This window comes from Sitodiplosis mosellana, unplaced genomic scaffold, assembly GCF_009176505.1.
Source record: "Sitodiplosis mosellana isolate CC-2019 unplaced genomic scaffold, AAFC_SMos_1.0 Smas_scaffold_6191, whole genome shotgun sequence".
NCBI classification, from domain to species: domain Eukaryota; kingdom Metazoa; phylum Arthropoda; class Insecta; order Diptera; family Cecidomyiidae; genus Sitodiplosis; species Sitodiplosis mosellana.
Window position 1 is genome coordinate 313,167 of NW_022601432.1, and position 20,107 is coordinate 333,273.

The 20,107-nt window shown below is 37.6% G+C and overlaps 1 protein-coding gene across 2 annotated transcripts in view; it reads right to left on the reverse strand.

The window, feature by feature from the left end:
• The window catches only part of LOC129576479 (glutamate receptor 1-like), a 186,822-nt gene that overhangs the window by 68,563 nt on the left and 98,152 nt on the right, over positions 1 to 20,107 (reverse strand). For both annotated transcript variants that reach the window (XM_055461669.1, XM_055461670.1), the window contains one exon: positions 15,244 to 15,371. In XM_055461669.1, the coding sequence (XP_055317644.1) occupies positions 15,244 to 15,371 (128 nt within the window). The remainder of the gene's footprint in view (positions 1 to 15,243; positions 15,372 to 20,107) is intronic.

Genomic DNA, 20,107 nt, shown 5'->3' on the forward strand with positions numbered 1-20,107 from the left:
GCTTAGCTTTTTGAATTCATGCATAAAACAAAAAGATAGAGAGAGAGAGAGAGAGTAAAAGTGTAAAAATCCGTAACAAAATCATTTATCATTTTCATCATAGCACATCAATCGAAAAGGTGAAACCATTTGGCATGTCAAAAAGAGTCAAAACTTTTACAAAGTAGGAAAAGTGGGGAAAAATCAGACCCGTAACTCAGTCAACCGCTCTTGCTAATATATATATGTATATCTATGGGTAAATAGATTTTTGTGTACTATCAACATCATGAGAAAACGCATAAATTTTTATATTCTGAGACTGTGTGAGAAGGATAGTTAGATATATATGTGCATGAAACGGACGAAAGAAGTCCTCACATATTACCTCAATAATCGCCCCGAATGTGGATAAAGAATGAGAAATTCTATCTAACCATAAGAAGTGCGAAAAGAAACAAAAACAACAACGAAAAAAAAACGAGAAAAACTGAACATGAAAAGTGAGATGTGAGTGGTGAAGAGCAAACACACGCAGACTGGGAAGAGAGAGAGAAAGAAATCCATATAAGTAGCAGCGAACTAAAGCTAAATGTAAATGACACAGAAATTTAGATGAAACGTGAACGCACATACACAAACTCTGTGTGACACAAAGTGAAGAAGTGTAGAAACTACCGTTATATTTCTTAACTGTTGTATTTTTTCTTCTTCTTGCGTTGTTCTTTCTCTCTCTCTCTCTTCGTTCGGTATCATTCTGTCATGTACAAGTTCGGGACGGGCTGGGCTCTTCAGTGGTGAGTGTGAATTTCAAAGAGAGAGAGAGGTGTGCATGATGAAAACGCGTACAAACCCAACAAAATGGATAAAGAACTGTAAGATAAACCGGTTTTCGTCGATGTTGAAGTGAATTTTGATTCGGAGGCTTAAATGGGTTTACGTTTTAACTTCTCTCTCTCTCTCTCTCTCTCTCGCTCTCTCTCTCTATCTCTTTGTGTTGTTGTAGTTGCTTGCTAGTCTCCTCTGTTGGCCTCGTGAGTTTCTGATGCGATTCCACGGCGGGAATGTACACCACATTAGGTGTATATGTCGTGTATGTAGTGTACATGTACATGTACATCCCATCAATATTTGAAAGCTGCGTCAATGCTTGTGTGCAGAGGAAGAGAAGCATGTGACTTCTCGAAGTAAGAAAACTTTACCAAATCCCCGTGGGTGTTTTCTGACTCTCTCTCACTCTCTCTCTCTCTGTTGTTGTTGTTGTTTTCATCGCTCTGCTCGTTGTTGTTTGCAGCTCTATTTTTGTAGTTTATTCGCTTTTTTCATCTATTTTTTCCCCTTCTGGACTGCGTTTCGATCGACGTCTATTTAATAAACTGCACATAGTGGAAGACCTCTCATTGACGTAACAGAAGCCAAACATGTGACAACTACTTGGATCGTAATAGTGGTATTGCAAAGGCGGATGCATCGCTCGGGTTTAACCTTTTGCTGCTTACTTAACCAAACACATCGATCGAGTTTTGTAGTTCAGTTTCTCTGTATATATCAGTTTCTGGCTGTCATTTGCAATAACATCACAATGTGCACTTGCGAAACGGTTGCGTTGAGTCGAACTCAACAGAAACAGACTCTCTCTCACTCGTTTTGCATGCCCGTCTTTCTTCATTCCGTATTCATTGTCCAATACTCACAGCAACTATCATACAAATTCACGAGATACATATTTATTTTTTGAGCTGTTCGCTTTGTTGTTCGGTTTGAGTTGCGTTTTGTTTCGCATTTGGCCGTTCATCTTGTACGGTTAATTCCTTGGTGTGAGTTTATTCTTGAACGCTTTTTTTTTGGTTATGCTTTAACTATCTTCTCACTCGCTCACTTCCTTAGTTCCCTGTCGGTCGCACTCTCTTCTCCTCAGTTACCATCATTATCTATCTAGCTGCTACATATTTGACATTCGCCAAGAGACATTGCCAATGCTTTGCCATGCCAAACTAAATATGTATATGTTTCACTTGTCGAAAGTGAATATTTGCTACGCAAAAACACACCCTGAATATTTAGTAGTGTATTTACATTTTGGTTAGTTTGATGTTTATCTCTTCTGGAAATGTGCCGCTCTTATGACCGGAAACCGCTCTTATGCTGTCTCATTTTATGCACCCAGCATGGCTCGCAATGACCTACAGCAACGAGCCATTTTGATCATGCGATGCGCGCTCACATCATCAAAATCATGATGAAATTCATTATAGCAATTGTTTAAGATAGCAACAAATATGCTTGAATTATTTCCCAAAGAATGACTAAAATGACAATGGAGTCAATTTAAAAAGAAGGAAAAAATCACGATAACTCAATGTTGATCGACAATTGAAAAAATCAATGAATGGGAACAGTATTGTCCTAGGCATTGTCGATTCTGAAGCCCATAATTCGGTAAATTGATAAAATGTTCCAAAGAACTTTTGAAATACCAACTAAAGTTGTTTTTTGTGTTCGGACAACTTCGAATCAACACCCCGGAAAAATGGTCAAAATGAGATACAAATAGTGAGCGTGCGGCCTACTCGAACAAATAGTCGGCCAACGATTAGGCAAGCTGTGTCGAATGCCATTGTCAACGACCTTTTTTTAAAAAATGTTTCTTTGGAACTGAGTTGAAACGAATCTCTCTAGAAAAGAAAATCCACAGTTCGAAGGTCATTTTTATCCTAGCCAAAGACGAACTCACTAAAACTATTTCATGTCCCAATATATCAGCAGAAATGATTAAAATAATAATAATAAAATGCTTTTTTTGTATGCTCCTTTGTGAACAATTTCATGTGACTCTATTGTTGAATGTTGTGTGTGTGTGAATGTGTGTGCAACAGAGCGTCAATGTTGACATCGACGACTTTGTCATGACGAAACACGAATTCTCGCAACAATAATAACCACCGCACTGTGCTGTTGCAAAACTTTTCTCCAAAGTCCTATACCAATATCTGTTTAACATTTGATGCTTTCTTATGCTTTAGAGTGAAAAAAAATCTCGTCGCTTTGCCTTAACTTATTTGGTTCTTCTTCTCACTCTCTCTCTTTTTTTTTAAAGTACAACTGCGTTCTCCCTTCACACATATATTTCAGATCGTTTGATTCTCTATTTTTTTTCCTCATCTCTCGTGCTCGATTTTCCACTCTTTTAATGCTCACAATGAACACACTCTACACATTCTCAAGCATTAACATTCACAAATATATACGGTTTGTCTATTATAATTCTGTCGACGTATAAGCGCAAATATTCAAATATCATTTGAAACAGTAATGCGATCCAAGGCAAACACACGCTGGGTCCCTTAGCCACAGTACAAACACACATTTTGCGCTAGACAGTACATTTTTGACCGAAAGAAAATTCACTTTAGCGCCTTTTTCTCGTTCGTTTTCCGTCTTTCAAGAGAGCAACGCGTTGAATCGAAATTCCAAGCAATGAAGAAAAGATGAAGAAAAAAAAATGAATGCGAAGCCGAAAGTGGAGCAGAGAGTGAGAAAAGAAGAAGAGCAGAAGAGAGAAAAATTGTAAACAGTATTTTGTATGGCGGGTAGCTGTTGAATTTGGGTGGCCCCTATGGAACTCTGCAAAAGATATAATAGACCTTAGTTTCTTGCTATGAATACTTGAGCAAACCATCCGCCCAGTGCATAATAATGTTTCAATGTTTACAGTTATATCCGTGACATCGAAGCGATTAAATTTTGACATCGAGAACCATTGATTTTAAATATTCGTGATTGCTTAAAAATCATAGGCCGAGACATATCTATATACATATATATATATATATATATATATACGGACACACACACACTTTTGCTCGTTGTCAATTTTCTTATGGCACATTGTTGCTGCCATCCGCCGCTTCGCAATGATTTACTTCGTCTGATGGATGGTCTCGTTTTCATTTGCTGAATGTCAATGATGAACAACGAGTGAAAATTAAGTGGAGAGAAAAGGAAACGAGCGCGATAGAAAGAAATAATGAGAAAAAAAGAAAAAACAACATGATATGCACAGAAGAGAAGCAAATGCACAGTACATTATATTACTATGGAATTTTGCGAATACGTTTTATGCCAATAACTCGACTACATCATAAATGCCAAGAAAAACTGGTAAAGCGCGCACACGAGAATGTTGTGCAAACAGCATTCTGTTGATGTACAAGAAAATTAACCAATACATTTGAATACATTGTCGTTTGGCATTCTATTTTTCGCTTTTGGTTTTGGTCGTCGAGCTTATGGTCGTCTTTGCCATCATGCATTTATTGCATTTTTATAGTTTCGCGTCTTCGAAATAATAATCAAATTTAACATCATCGACATTATTCATAGCGAATTTCATATTTTTTGTTCCTTCTTCTTCTTCTTCTTCTTCATTTTTCTCCGCTATTGATTGAAGTCATTCTCTCTTTGATGGAATAAAATGTATAGAAAGGTTTTTGTTTTCGTTGCTGTCATAACGCGATGCGTTGAACAAAAGAACCGTCCAGATGGTCTTTGCTTTAGCATCTCAACGTCACACATACAAATTCACATCGCCCAACATCCCCAGCGCTAAAATTCTAAACGCACAAATTTTCATTCAGATATAAAAATGCCAAGTATAAAATTACTACAGCATTATTAATTATTATGCGCGAAAAAATACATTTTTCGACCGAAACATTTATTATCCCTCGATTATAATTACATAATTGTTTTCATAGATTTTCGTTTGCACGCGTATGTGTTTGTGTGTATGTGTGTTTTCGATTGTAATTCAATTTCGCCAATCCATCCATCGTAAAAGATATGATATCCCGAAAAAATTCCATTGAATAATATTCAATAAATATCGAATCGCATAGTTTGCGAGAGAATAAAATGTTCGTTGACTCGTCGTCCAAATAATGGTTTCAAATTTTTGTCGGGCAATTTGTTTGAATATCCATCTGAAATGATCATTCTTTGGCAAAAATTCACCAAATTTAAAACCAACATTACAGTTTTTGTATGTGTGTGCGCGTGTGCGCGTTGCTTCTTTTTAGTGTCAAAACCTCAGAATGTTGCCAACTCAAAAACTGCCGTCGTTCATTTTTTTATACAGCATTCGAATTGAACATGAGAGTGAAAAAAAACCAACCAAACAAACAAACAGATACAGTATTACGGGTAAAAGCTCTGCGTTTCGGATTATTTATAACAAAATGTGTGCCATAAACAGTCGACGAATTGATAATCGTTCATAATAAAAACATTTATTTTTTGTGTGTGTGTTTGTTGTTTGTATATATGCTATCAATGCCGTCTGCATTCAGTAAACGCAACAATCACACACCCCATTCTAATATATAGCAAGCGCTTAATGTCCAACATTCATTTGAAAAAGCGAACGAAGCGCGCGCGCGCACGCACTCACACAAGTCTTGTCTCTTTTTCGTATGTCTGGCATATCAAAAAGTAATGCACGAATGAGGCAAGCCAAATTACTGTTTCCATTATCATTAGTTTTTGGTATTTTTCTGTGGTTTTCCGAATACCACCAGAAATGTATGTCGGAAGGATAAACCAACAAGCGGCAAATAGAAAGCCATAAATTTTTGCGAATTTTGTACAACATTCACACACACACTCACACTCACACAGATACAATATTCCAAACAAATTGCTGAACATGGCCTGAATTTTCGCTTTTCGATCCAAAGAAATCCCACAAATCATTTTGGTTGGCTATTCGTGTGTGTGTGTGTGTGTGTGTGTGTGTGTGTTTGTTTATATGTGTTTTTTTTCTCCCTTTTCGTTTGTATGTTGGATAATTATTTTTGTTACATTGCATGAACGAACACAGCACAGCAAATCGAATACTTTTCATTTTCACATGAAATGGTACAAATAAAACCGAATTATCGCTTTATTCGTATTGCCAAATGAATATATGCAAACATGAAAATCATTTTAAGCTTCATATGTTTTGAAGTGCAAACACACACGCACGATAAACGGAGCCGTTTTTCCCCACTTTCATCGGCCATTGGGCATTGAAATCGATTCGAAAATTGGAACAAATGTTTTTCGCATCATATTCCATTAAAAATATCATAAATAGTTCAACAGGTTTGAAATAAACTGTTTAAATCGAATCGATTTAAACGATATAAATATGGTAGAAAAAAAAATTACGCATTGACGTTGCATGCAACGGAAATTTCAACAAGATTTCATTAGTAATATAATTTATTGAAAATAATAATAATAACTAACTCATTTGTTGCCAAATTGTCGAAATTCTGTCAATGTTGCATTTTTCCTTTCGCTTCCTCTCTCTCTCCTCTCTCTGCTCTTTTATTTTCATTCCAGCAAATTTTCCCATTGAATATCCGAATGGATTGTGGCTAGTATAGGGATTTTTATCCGATTTTCATGAGCGCACACAGCGGTCCAGCACAAAATGAAGCGAAAATTTTCAAATTATCGTAGTCAGCTGACTTATTAGTATTACATGAATGCCATTGTGGATAAAAGCTCATAAGCTGTGTAACTAAAGTGAATGAGTGCAAGAGAGATTGATTTTGGGGTGGTAAATCCTCTGTGGTGAACTACGTCTGAAGACCGACTTAAGATTCAGCATGCGTTTTATGTCTGTTTACAGTTTCAATATTCTTCATCTGCTCTATTTCTCTCTCCCTCTCTCTCCCGTCCCTCACTATTTCTCAATATATTTTTTTTTACCACTAGCTCGGCTCATCTGCTCGTTCGCCCGCTTGCCACTCGCTCTTTTCGACGGCCAGTTCGCCTTTTTGTAAGTTTGCCTTCAAATATTCATTAGGATTTTTAGTCGCTACGCTCTGCGGTTGGCATAATTTAAAGTGCACAATTTTACTGATGTTTATTTACATTTTCATGAGAAAATACAGTCAGAGAGTTGCCTGCCTTTGCATGTCATTGAGAGAAAAGAGGAGTAGGACGCATCCATACCACATGCCACGTGGACGCCGCATATTCTCGGCACTCTTTGAGTGTCAGCAAATAAGCTCAATGCTATTATTTGTTGGGATGCATGTTCAAACAGTGCAAACAACGGCACACAAGTTAATACGAGTGAGATAGAACGACAAAAAAGTTCCATTTTTTTAATGCAAAAATCGTTTCCCTTCAATTCCATCCTAAAATGTAAGAATGAAAAACCTCAAAAACAACAACAGTGATAGAAAAAACAAATCGTCCAAACGCTGCCGAGAGAGAAAGAACGAGCAGCATACCGAAAAAAGGAAAAAAAACTATCATCTCCAATAATCGGAGAAAACATTTCGACAGCAAAAAAAAAATTCAAATCGATTGCAACTGAACTCCGAACGAGAGAGAGAATAACAATTTTAAAAGAATGTTGCAGTTCATTTAACGAACAAAGTGAAAGGTTTTTGGTCGCAAAAATATACACACGAGCCGATGGCAAAAAAAAGAGAAACAATAAGCTTATTGAATTTGAAATCGGCGGGGCGAATGGCACAGGGATGAGAACAAGTGGGTTATATATGTTGAGAAAACGAAAATGAAGAAATTTATACACATTTACATGTGCACGGAAACTATATTGTGTGCATGATTTTAAAGAGGAAACGAAAATCTATGCAATTCGTTGCATCAGCATCAAAGGCATTGCCATCGATTCACATGGTGCGATTAGGGTGTACGATTCTGGTGATGCACCATGCCACATTCAAATTAACTATCAAGTAGTTTACTTCGCGAAACTTTCGACACATTTCAAAAATAACCGTTACGTTCCCATCAAAACGATCGCAATCTATTTGTCAAAACAAAAATCCAAGAATCAATGAGTTGTGTCTCGAATGTCAAATTTTAATGATTTTCGAACACCCTAAATTAACAGACACACATTTATACATGCGACCAACTATTCCTTTTTCAATTTGATTAAGATTCGCTTCGCAAATTTTGCTCGTTCTCTTGCTCATTCCGTTCCTCCCTCTTTCACTCTCTTTGAAGATATAAAATGTGAACGAATGAATAAACGACGAGCTAGAAAGTGGAATGAAACGAAGCAAAAATCGGAAATACTTTTCATTTTGTATCTCTTTTAGTAGAATTTTGTATGTGTCGGAGCATGTGAGCCATTTACGAGTGAATGTGCATGAAACTAAAAAGAAAAAATTGAGAGAAGAAACGGGATAGTTTTTTGTTTCATTTTTTTCTCGATTTCGTTCTCTCTACAGAACGCTTTCTCTTTCGCCCTTCCGTGTTGTGCGTTCTTTTTTAGTTTCCTTGATCACAGCCGATGCTTGTATAAGCAAGTGCCTTAAAAAAATGTAATGCGGTTGCATTTTCTCTCTCTCTCTCTCTCTCTCTCTCTCTCTCTCTCTCTCTCTGCCATCGAAGCTTTTCTTCTCGCTGCTTGCTACACATACGAACAGGGAGAGCGAAAGAGACACACACACATACCGGGGAGAGAGCGGTGATTGGGACCAATGTGCAAGTGCATGTATTTGTACGCGGAATCGAATCTGACTTGATACTCAATTCATAGAGAGGTTCTATTATCAAGTCAACTTTTCATTGTGGTTCGTTGAAGCGCAACATCAGTCAACATTGATTTTCTACTAGAGATTTTCGAATAAATGATTGTCGGTTTTGTCTATCCCCTTTCATTTCCGTCTTTTGACTCGAACTTACGCAACATCGTCAAAGCGCCAAAAGAAAAAGCGACCGAGAGTCAAGAAAATGAAAAAAAAGGGAGAACGAGAGATAGAGACAGAAAATACACGATCGAAAGGAATCTTTCTCGATTGTTTTTTTTTTCCTCCCTCACACAGTGAAAGTTCGTTTTCTTACTTTTGTTTCATCTGATTTTTAACCGAAATGTACTAAGAGGAAATGTAGGCGAAAGCTTTTTTCATTCTTCCCTTGAATGGATGTTAAATATTGACTCTTCAAAGATTTGGATTTTCTCTTCCTTTTCCCTCCTTTTGTTCTCTCTCTCGGTCTCTCTGCATTCTACAGTGTGTGTGTGTGTGTGTGTGTGTGTGTGTGTGTGTGTGTGTGTGTGTGTGTGTGTGTGCATATAACAAAAAATCAACTCTCGGCTAGATTAAAATGCACGCTTAATTCATATATTAAAATTTTTTTATGGCATTCCATTCAGTTGTTTTTTTTTCCATTTCTTTTTGGAATAGAGAGCATGATATTTGCATATCAAAATAATATAATATTGAAATATGCGGCAAGAGCCGTACGCTCCACGAACATTTTCTATTTACTATTCAGTGAAAAAATTTGATTTCGTTTGCTGTGGCTCGGTTTCTCTTTCTCTCTCCGTCTCTTTCACTCTCTTTTGCTCGCTCTACAAAATTTTTATCATTGGCCATCCATTCGTGCTCTGCTATTTCACTTATACTTGTACCATTTCTACTGTTAATGGTATTCGCTGTTCATGTAATTTGATTTTCCGACGCATCCAGATACAAATTTCATTTTTTTTTTTCACAGGCATCGCTTCACATGTTCCCCTATCTAACTTACATATTCGCATACGTTCGCCTTCAACAGACATGTCGTATGTTCGCATTTAACGAGAAAGTAAGATAGAAAAGAGTGAGTGAGATTGTGAACGAAGGAAAAAAGTGTCCATACATTCAACGAGAAAGAATGGCTCGAGGGCAGCGAACAGAAAGCCCAGAAGAGAGATAGAATAGGGAGGTAAAAAAAACGTGAAATAGCTAACCATTAAAATTTAAAACTAATAAAATTTAATGGTTTCGTTACATTATTTTTTTTTCTACTTCGTTGGTGTTTTCTTATTCGGTTCGTCAGGAATCAGAGAAAGCGAGACCAAGAGGCGAGCACTGCACTGTGTGTGTGTGTGTGTGCATTTATATGCCATAGTCGCGGAATGTTGTATGATGTGCAGATTCTAGTTGCAAACAAAATTCAAATAGAAAAATCAACCGACCGAACAACCTCACACGAATAGCTCGCGCGCGTATTGTCTGCTTTCTCATGAAATTTGCCAAAGCATTCAGGTTTTGGCATTATTCGTCGACACTGGGCAACGATGGTAGTCGTAATCTCTTTTATTCTCTCTTCTTTTTGTCATTCTTCATCTTATTTGTTCTGGTAGCGGAGATTCAAATGACGGGTCTGTAGCGGTGTGTTGTTGATTTCAATTTGCGTGTTTTTGCCCGTTCGAGAGCGCTCGTTCCCGTGTACTCGCTCATTTGTTTTTCCATGTGCGATTTCTTGAAAGCTGTGAAAAGTGATTCCAAAGAAAGCATGTACATCGAGCTCAAGATGTTACTGCTAACACCGCACACATGCTTTCGCCTGCATCGTGCAACCGAATTACGTGAAATAAGTTGGTGTGTGTTGTTGCCCGCCCGCCCGCTCTCTCCCTCTCTCTCTCTCTCTCTACCTCTCTGCCTTGCTACTTTATTATTCATCATCATCATTACAACTTATCATCAGATAAATATAGCGTGTGAGCGTTTGCATGGACTTTATTCTCAGTTGCATTGTACCGCATTACATCCAGCATAATAATTCCCATTTCATTTAAGCGGATTTTGGTTGCGCGCCGTTTGGCTGGGCTACGATGATACGAATTCGAATTTATGGTCAGTTTGTTTCGAAAATACGTGGCACACTTTTGGTGGGCAGGCACATGAATCGTACTTACTCAGTTAATGTGCAACCATTTGTGGCTTCGATTTTGGGTACCAGTTTTCGTCGGAAATGTTACCACATGCTTTCTGCGCGGCTAATGATTCTTTGAGTGTTTTCGGGGTCAACCATCTCTGTAGGAACGAAAAAAAAGATGCTAGTTTCTCATATTCACATTGCTGATGGCTGATAGAGCAAGTGTCTGCCTTTAATTTTTTTTTTCTCTTTCTTTCTTCATTTCGTTTTCTTTGCTTTCGGTTCGCCTTAGTCTCATCCACTTGCATTTACAATGGCTCCCTCTTCATGCCGATATTTGTGCCATATTCATGTGGCACTCTGCATCTCTCTCACATCAACCCGGGCGCATCGTATTCTTCATAAATTTAGAGCACAGCAGTTCAAGCGAAGATTAAGATTAAGATGTTGCGAATGAGTTGTGAGGTTAAGCTATATGCGATCGTAAAGCCGATAACTAGTACTAAATATAAATTTCTTGATTTTCATTTCTATTCATTTTCATTCGTCGGGTAGCATCTATCGCTCGCTCACTCGTTCGCTAGTTTTCTCTTCTCTTTCCTGTTAGTGTGGTAGTAAGTGTTTATCGCCTTGCCCTTGTTGTTGTTTTTGATATGTTTTTGTACACGTTTGTAAGCGCTTCACGTTTCTTCGTTCATTGTTTTGTTTGTCTGTCTGCCTGCGCTCCTCATCTCGGTTCTATATTTCCCTTTGCGCTTCCAATCTTTCTCACGCTTTCTTTCTCTTGAAAATTTTGTCGTTATTTCCACTCGCCATCCTTTTATTTCCATCTATTTTGTGTGTGCCATAAGTATCCTTTTTCGTCTTGTATGCGTTTTTTTTCATTTTCTTGTTTTCGTTCGTTGTTTTTTGTTTATCCATCGCTTTCTGTACGATTCTTTTGTAAATTTGTGTCTCTTTTACTCACTCACTCACTCTCTCGTTCGTTCGTTCGGTTGCTCTGTTGCTCGCAAGATTCTCTGTTGGAACTGCATGACGTTGAAAATACAGTTGATATGATCAGTTCAGGTGAATGCACACTTAACTCGTAATCAAAATGTAAGAAACAATAAAAATAAATGAAATGGGATATTTTGTATTGCAGAAAATCGGGATTGCAATATGAAACGAATTTACACACGCTATGAAATGGCAATGTTTGTGTGTGTGTGTTTTGGTTTGGGTATATGTCTCTCTCTCTGTGTGTGTGTTTGTGTGTCCGCATAAACACGTGTGCTCTATCATTTTTAGTACGGGCGTACGTGGATCGTGAACAGATAAAATGATATGATGTGAGAACCTGAGCTACGAGAGATGCATGAGCAAAATGGCAATTTCCACTTTGGAATTTTATTACATGGAATATCGCACAAATTGTTGCCATTCCAAATAGTTTGCCATTATCATTTTGGCTAACATTCGCTTCTCTGCTAACCTCACCTTCTTCTTCTTCTTCTTTTTCTTCGTTTGTCTCTTTCGCTTTTTCTCCCTCTCAGTTACGGTCTCTGTCTCATTGCCGTCAATTTAATTAAAATATTAGTTTACGAAAATGGTAAAACAGCAACGGCATCATTCGAACACCATTTCGACAAAATTTAATAACCCGAAAAATAGCGCGCACAACCATAATAATTACGACAAAAATGTAAATGTTTCAATTTCCAACAAGAAACCGTAAAAAAAGTGTACCATACAACTTTCTATCTTACTCAAATCAAAACAAGAATTGAAGATGTAGAAAAGAAATGCTCGCGCGCAACGCTTGATTTTCGATGAATTTTACCAGCCCAGCAGTCGAAAGAGCAAGCGAGCAAGCGAGAAAGAGAGAGAGAGAGAGATAGAGAGAGAGCGCGCTTACCGAAAAGAGAATGGTGAATTTCCACGGATTTTATTTAATATATCGATAAAGTCAAGTTCATGCACTCTTTACGCGCGTTTAACAAAACTGATTCTTAAACTACAATAAAGAAAATAGCGTTCGAAGTGCAGCACACAGTTTTTGAACATTTTGTGAGATCCTTTGAACCAATCAAAACTTTTCGATCCGAATTGTATACGTACACGGAAAAAATTCCAACGGATTTCGTTTCAAACGAAGGGTAGCACAGTGAAAAAAAGAATCTATATATATATATATATAACGAAAGAATGAAAGGGAACAAAAAAAAAGTCGCAGTTCAAAACACATTTCCAACGGCAAACTTCGAACGAATGAGGACATGAACAGAACACACAAAAAACAACAAAAGGATCGACGAATTGGAGGAGAACAAAAAAGAAATGTTAGTTCTTGGCTTTCAAAGTGCAGAAAATAATATAAAATAAAAGTAAGCCGTTATTGTTTGCTCTTCATGACTTTGTTCATAGTGATTCCAATATTGGAGCAAGAGCTCGTTTTGCGTTCTCTCTCCCTCTCTATCCATTCTTTCTCTTTCTGTGTGTCGAAAAAATAATTTCACAAGAATTAAAAACAAATAACAAAAGACAAAGGTAGCGGGGAAAAAAAATACACCGAGAAGATGAAATCAAAATTGCCGTTTTTTTGTGCGTATTTTGTGTGTGCTTTTTTTATATTTTGGGCAAAGAGAGAAAGTCGAACAAGAAACAACAACTTTTGCCTTAATCGAACCGAGGAAAACGAGTGAAATGAAAAGTGAAAAAGTCTAAGCGATTGAATTTGGGGCGGAAATTTTTAGTTCGCTCATTGAAACATCACACACATATACATCTACACCCACATCAGCGAAGAAGAAACGATCGAAACATATATATATATATATATATATATATACACATTTTGCTAGTGATTCTAAACTCTTAATATTTCGTGTTGTTTGGCTCAAAAGAATGAGCGAATCAAAAAGGAAAAAGCAATAAAAGGGTTCATGTTCTCAATATCAAATCTGACTTTCAGTTGTTGTGTGTGTGTGTGTTGTATTTTTTTTTCGTTCGCCCGTTCATCGCTCACTTTTTGTGAAGCGTAAAGGCCTTAGAAGCTTCCTTCTCGTTACAACTTGCTGCATCTCGGCATAAATCAAGAAAAATGAAATGAAATGAACCAAAGCAAAAGCACGATGACGACGAGAAGAAACGATTTTTTTTTTTCTCTGCTTTGCTATCTTCTTCATCGCGTCTCTTTTTTTCACTTTCTTTTCCATTTCGCTCCCGAAAGATATTTATAAGACGTGATTTTGAGTTGAATTCCCTTGATTTGGTCGCCCATCCGTTCGTCCGTCCGTCCGTCCGTCCGTCCGTATCATCGACTTGTCTCTCGCTCTCATCTCTCTTCTTGAATTGATTGGTTTGGCAAAAGCATGCAAAATTATTACATTTCCGTATAATTTCTTTTGTATTTTTTGCCCATTTTCACTTGTCAGTACGGTCATCAATGGCAAAGTACCAAACTATATAACCAAACCGCTGAAAGCGGAAAAGAAGGCATCACCATCCCAGGCCCGAAGATAACCATCAACCACACACACACACACACACACATACAAATAGAACATTATTGAGCATCTCGTCACACACTCTCGCACACATCGAAATGGAAGAAATTGAGGAACGCGCGCGAGCGAGCAAAATTCGAAAATGCGGTGGTAGCATTAACGAGAACATTGCCAGCAGTTATTACGATTACATTCAGTTGTCGTAAATTTGGATTTCGCCTCCTTTTTATGAGTGCACCCACCCATCCTTCCGTGCCACTGATGCCTCTCACCACCCATTTGTTTCTCTCTCTCGTCCTGTGCTCCTTCTTCTTCTTCTTCTTCCTTTTCGTTTCCCTTTCTTATCCGGGGCCGAAAAGACCATCGGCACACTTCATTACGGCTCGGTGTGTTTTTCTTTGTTCGCTTTGCTTTGCCGGACCATTTTTACACATTCACACCAAACGTGTTCCCATATAAATTTTCTTTTATGATTATTATGAGCACACTTCGTCTAACTGCATTTATTATTTCATAAGATTTTATTTTTTCCTTCTTCTTTCGGTTCGTTTTTTTTCCTTTTCGGAAAAGCCGGAAAAAAGCATCAAATCTACCGTTACCTCTTTCATGTAATGGGTAGCTTGTTTCGCTTTTGATGTATCTATGTGCAACATTGGGATATTTAAATGTAGATTTTATTCTATTTTTATTTTATTTTATTTTTTTTGAAGCTTTTTTGCTTCTCAGTCACATTGATGAAGAAATTGTTCGCAAGTTTTGGCGAATAAAATCAAGCAAAATGGCCTGAGTTCATCAGGAAGTGAATGCGTTCACAACGACCCAATACACGTTTCGCATCCCTGATTTATTTCGTTTTCATTTCCTTTTTCTCGCTCTATGCTTTTTCGCTGCACACTGATGCTGCTGCTGCTGTTGCTGCTGCTGCTTTTTTTGCTACTTCGTTGCGTTCTTCTGTGTTCTGTTTGATGATTTTCTGTCATTTTCTTTTTTATCCGTCGATACATGAGTGCGTATGTATAAAATAAACCTGACTAACGGTTAAATACACACTGGGGTTGGTATATGTTGTAATTGAGCGATTTGAAACTTGACTCACCTTTTCCGGAAACCAAGGCGTTACGAAGGGCATTTGGAATGTATTACTGTACGAATGTAATGTATCAAACGATTCGGGTGAAACAGCTCCAAGCATTGAAAATACGCCACGTGAAAATTGGTTGCATACTGAAAAAAGAGAAAAGAGAAAAAAGAAGAATGAAAAAAATGCCGAGTGTAAATTAGTGAAAAGAAAAACAACAAAAGGGTTGCCCATGATGAAGAACAAGAAGAGAAAAAAAACCAAAAACCAAATACCAACTACACATGCACAAAAGCATTTGGTTCACAAAATGAACGCAGAAACGAATCCACAGCTCGAGACTTTTGGTAAAGTGGAACGAATAAAACAAAACAAAAATAAAAACAAATCGATTCGCCTGATCGAGATTTTTAAGTGTAATTGCGAGTTTCGATGTAGGTACAGTTTTTTTCTTCTTCTTCTTTTCATTAAATTTACCGAAGACTGCTTTCAATTTGACCTTTAATTTTGCTCAACCATTCATTTCATTTACAGTAACTTGAATGGAAAACCATATTTCTTTTATTCCAAGTTGACGAAAATAGAGACAAAAAAATACTGTACGTCATGGCCAAATGTATCAATAGCTGCTTCTATTGAAAACGATGAAATACAGCTAATGAACGTGTTTGTATGCAGTTGTTGATTAGTTGGTCGTAAATTTTTTTCTCGCTACTCTTGCTTTTTTTGCCCATCGGCAATATGTTTCGCATTTTTAATTAAAGCAATTACACACGAACGAACAACAATCACACTTTTTTTTTCCATTAATTCTTCGCCAATAAATTTTCAAACGTGCAAAAACTATAAATCAACAAAGGTGCGATGCGATGCAATGTTTGGAAACTTTTCGCATGAAAAAAAAAGAGCAGCAGCAACCATCACTAACGAACGAAAACCGCTAAAAAAGTGCTAAGAGCATTTTTACTCAATCAAAACATTGTTTAAATAAATGATTATAAACATTTCTTTTATTATTATTATCATCATCATCGAATCAATCGATGCGAAACGCTTAAGTTGGTCTTTTGCTATCGTCGCTGAGTGAAAATACAAACAATGTTCGAAGAACTAGTATGAAGAAGTGATCTATTCAATAAAACATCAACGGATTGTACGGTTGCAACAAAACGACGTTCTCTGCGTGTTCGTTGCTGCTGGTGTAAACTAAAGTTGTTGTTTTTTCTCTCTTCATTCCGTTTTTGTTGGGCGATAAAAGTTCTTATGGTGTGATACTAATGATGTCTGATCTTTATGCACTTTCAAATGTTGTCGAACTTTTTCGCCTCCATCGATGTTTAAAAAAAATAATAATAGTAAAGTGTGTTTCGATGCTCTTGCCTTCACATTTCATTCTTCACATCGCTCTCCGTTTTCATTTTTTGTTTGTGCTGCGTCTTATCTGTCGCAACTTGATTCTTTCGCCGAATTGAATTGCAGTGGACGCCATATGCGACACAAATAACATGATCGTGCACAACTTAATAAATGGTATCTCATCATGGCTGCGATGGGTAAAGAAGAGCAAAAAGGCATCACACAAAATTATTCGGAAGAGCTAAACTAATCTGTGATATTGTCGTTTGTACTTATCGTCTAAGGAGCTTTTTTCTCGCTCACGAATGTCAAAGTTTTTTTTTTTGGCTCTCTTCAGTGAAGTTACTCTACTTCAGTGTACTCGAAATATTAATGAATTTTTTTTTCGTGAAGAGATGGGAAAAAAATGCGCCTTCAACCATAGATCATTTGGTTCATGTGTCTGCAGCATTGAAAATCTGTTCGAGACTGTTCGAATGCACTTTATTTCGATGTTGGTTATTCCTTTTCTCTCCTCTCTCTCTCTCTCTCTCTCTCTCTCTCTCTCTCTCTCTCTCTCTCTCATTCTCTTTCGCTTGATTTGATGATTTCATTGCATCAAACGAAATCGTATTAATCTTCCTTAAAGAGTTCACTGCATTAACGAATGACTTCGAGTGGAACCGTGACATTGAAACCGTTGATAAATCAGCACATAAATGGCAAAATCCATTTTTTTTTGTTCTTTCTCTTCCTCACTTGCACTCTTATGTCATTTTCTTGCGACTGGTAAAACAGAAGGAGAGTAGAATAAAAGTGATTCAACGGCAACATCAAATCGGATTGAATAGTTTATTTTAATTATAAGATGGGACGAAAATGTTGCTTAATGTGCTGTCGAGACGAACGACAGCAGAAAAGTTGAAGCCAAATATTAATCTGAATGTTTACTAATGGCCGTGATAAAAAACTTCAAGAATCATTTTGGCAGGGTACGCGCGCTCGCCTGCTCGCGCTCCTTGTGAGCGATAGAGGCTTCGTGGATTAAGCACATTTGAGCCATTTTGGCAATGGCATTATCTTGGGCGATTAATTGGCCGAATGAAGTAGAAGAATGAAACTGTTTTATAATCATCGGTTTTATATCGTCAAAATTTTTCGTGTTGATTTTATAGCTGGGTGATGGTTGGCTTGGAAAATGCGTCGCTGCAAGCAATCAAAACCATGTCAAGCAGCAGCCTATTGCCATCTCGTCAATCGTATGGATTTTAAGACGACGACCATTTTCATGTAAATTGTTCGCTTATGCCAGGTCCTTATCAAAAACAAACACCAAAGCTGTTCACCGCAATGACTTGGGCCGAAACACAGGCAAAAGACAATACTTGGAATTATTATTTTGATGATTCCACCAGGAGGACAATGTGAAGTACACACACACGCATACACACACACACACACACACACACACACACACACACACATACGTTTCAAGTAGACCGACACATTGTTTGTGTATACGTGTTTGTGTGAGTCACCTCCCGACCCACCCGTCCACTTCCAAAACTTCCATTTACCCCGCAAACTTCCATTCACTCATCTCATACATAAACGCAAAACTTCGCCTGAATTGTGCTACGCTCGATATGAATGTTATTTATTTTTGAAGACTTATGACAAGTCGGTCAAAGCAAATAAAGGCCAAAATGACATTTAATATTATTGAGAGATTTGATATTACTTTGATCTCGTCAAACTCATGCATGTCTCGAACAAAAGGCTCAAGCTGTGTGCTTACGACAAGTTCACAGAAACTTCTTGTCCATTGACAACAAGCAAACGAGCGAACAAGCGAGCGAACGAACGAGTAGAGTGAGTGAATAAGAGCGAAATGTGTTTATTATAGTCCATCGAGCAAATGTAAGTGTGTGTGTGTGTGTGTGTGTTAAGTTTTCGTTAAGTCGTTTCCAATATGAATCCAATGAACCATGGGCACTTTAACAGCTCGGACACACGCAAGCACTTAAACCATAACAGATTCGATGAAGAAGATGTACTTTTTCGCTTCGGGTTGGTTTTTTGTTGTTGCTGCTGTTGTCGTTGTTCGGGTAAATGACATATAGCGCATTTATCTATAAGTAATAAGTATGCCGCAACACTGACTGATAAATCATAATCGATTGGCGAAAAGCTTTACTATCGCAACCCTTGATCAATTTGCATGCGCATCAAAAGGATTAATCGAAATCACAAATTACACACAACTTTTCGAAGCTCATCCGGAGATCCGTGTGGTATCTCTGGCGCTGGCACATACCAGACCAAACAGTAGGGTGAACAAATCACGATGATTCAATGCAATAATATTAACCAATAAATCGCCCAATGGATCCCATTATATCATCGTAATTATCGAAAACTTCAAGTGGAAAATTTCCATTGATACCTATTTAATAAAAATAAAAGCGCTTTAGTGCCGTGTTAAATGTCTATATTTCTTCTCCTCGGTTAATGGCCATTCCGTAAACGCGGGCAGGCAACAGACTACGGTATGTATTGTATATACACGCACTCTCTCTCTCTCTGCTTTTCTGTTTACGTTGGGTTGGGTTGGCTCAATCTCAACGGCAGCACAACCAGTAGCAGGGGGAGCCATGCAGTAAATTTTGGTTTGATACAGCAACACCAAATAGCAATAACAATAAAAAAAAATAACAGAGAAAGAGAAGAGAAGAAGTGGTTGCACAGAATACTCAAAACATTCAGTCGTTTCGAAACTGTTAAATGTTCTCTCGCTTTTATTCCATTTCATCCTGAAAAGATGGTCGATACGGCTTTATTTTTGTTTTTCGATGTTTGCTTTGCTCGATTGTTTTGTTCCCTCTGTCTTTGTTGCTTGCTCCCCCTCTCTCTCTCCCTATCTGTTTCACCGATTTTCGGCCACATTCTTGGTTACATGCGTTTTATGATTATTGAATATTTTCCGAATCAATGGAATCATTTCGTGCGAATCGTTTTTGCCACATTTGCGCTGTTAGGTTTTCATTTGTGCCCAAAGCTGAAAGCCAAAAGCTCATCATCGTGCAAGCTGTGTGTGTGTGTTTGTATATGTGGCGTGTTGTATATGCTTCAGAATGCTGTCATTCATGCATTCACATCATTCCTCTTTTGTTACGGGTTTGACTTAATTCTTGTGTGTAGCACAAACCACGAAAGCATCAATAATTAGGTTCTTCGTCTAGCTCGTATCGCTCTCGCTTTTCACTGTGCCACAAGAAAAATGAGATGTATCCCAAGAATTAATAATCTGTTTTGACGGGGGATTTAATTGGAATAATTTATCTAGCATGTGACGATCTTGTGTCGACCGCCAAAATCTTGACTTTTGACCATTTTCGGTGTGTCTGCAATTTTGAAATGAATCAAATCTTTGAACTCTCTCCAATTATACGTGTTTGCATGATTTTCTTGCAATATTTTGAAATATTGGAACCATAACTGAGAGAGAGAGAGAGAGAGAGAGAGAGAGAGAGAGAGAGAGAGAGAG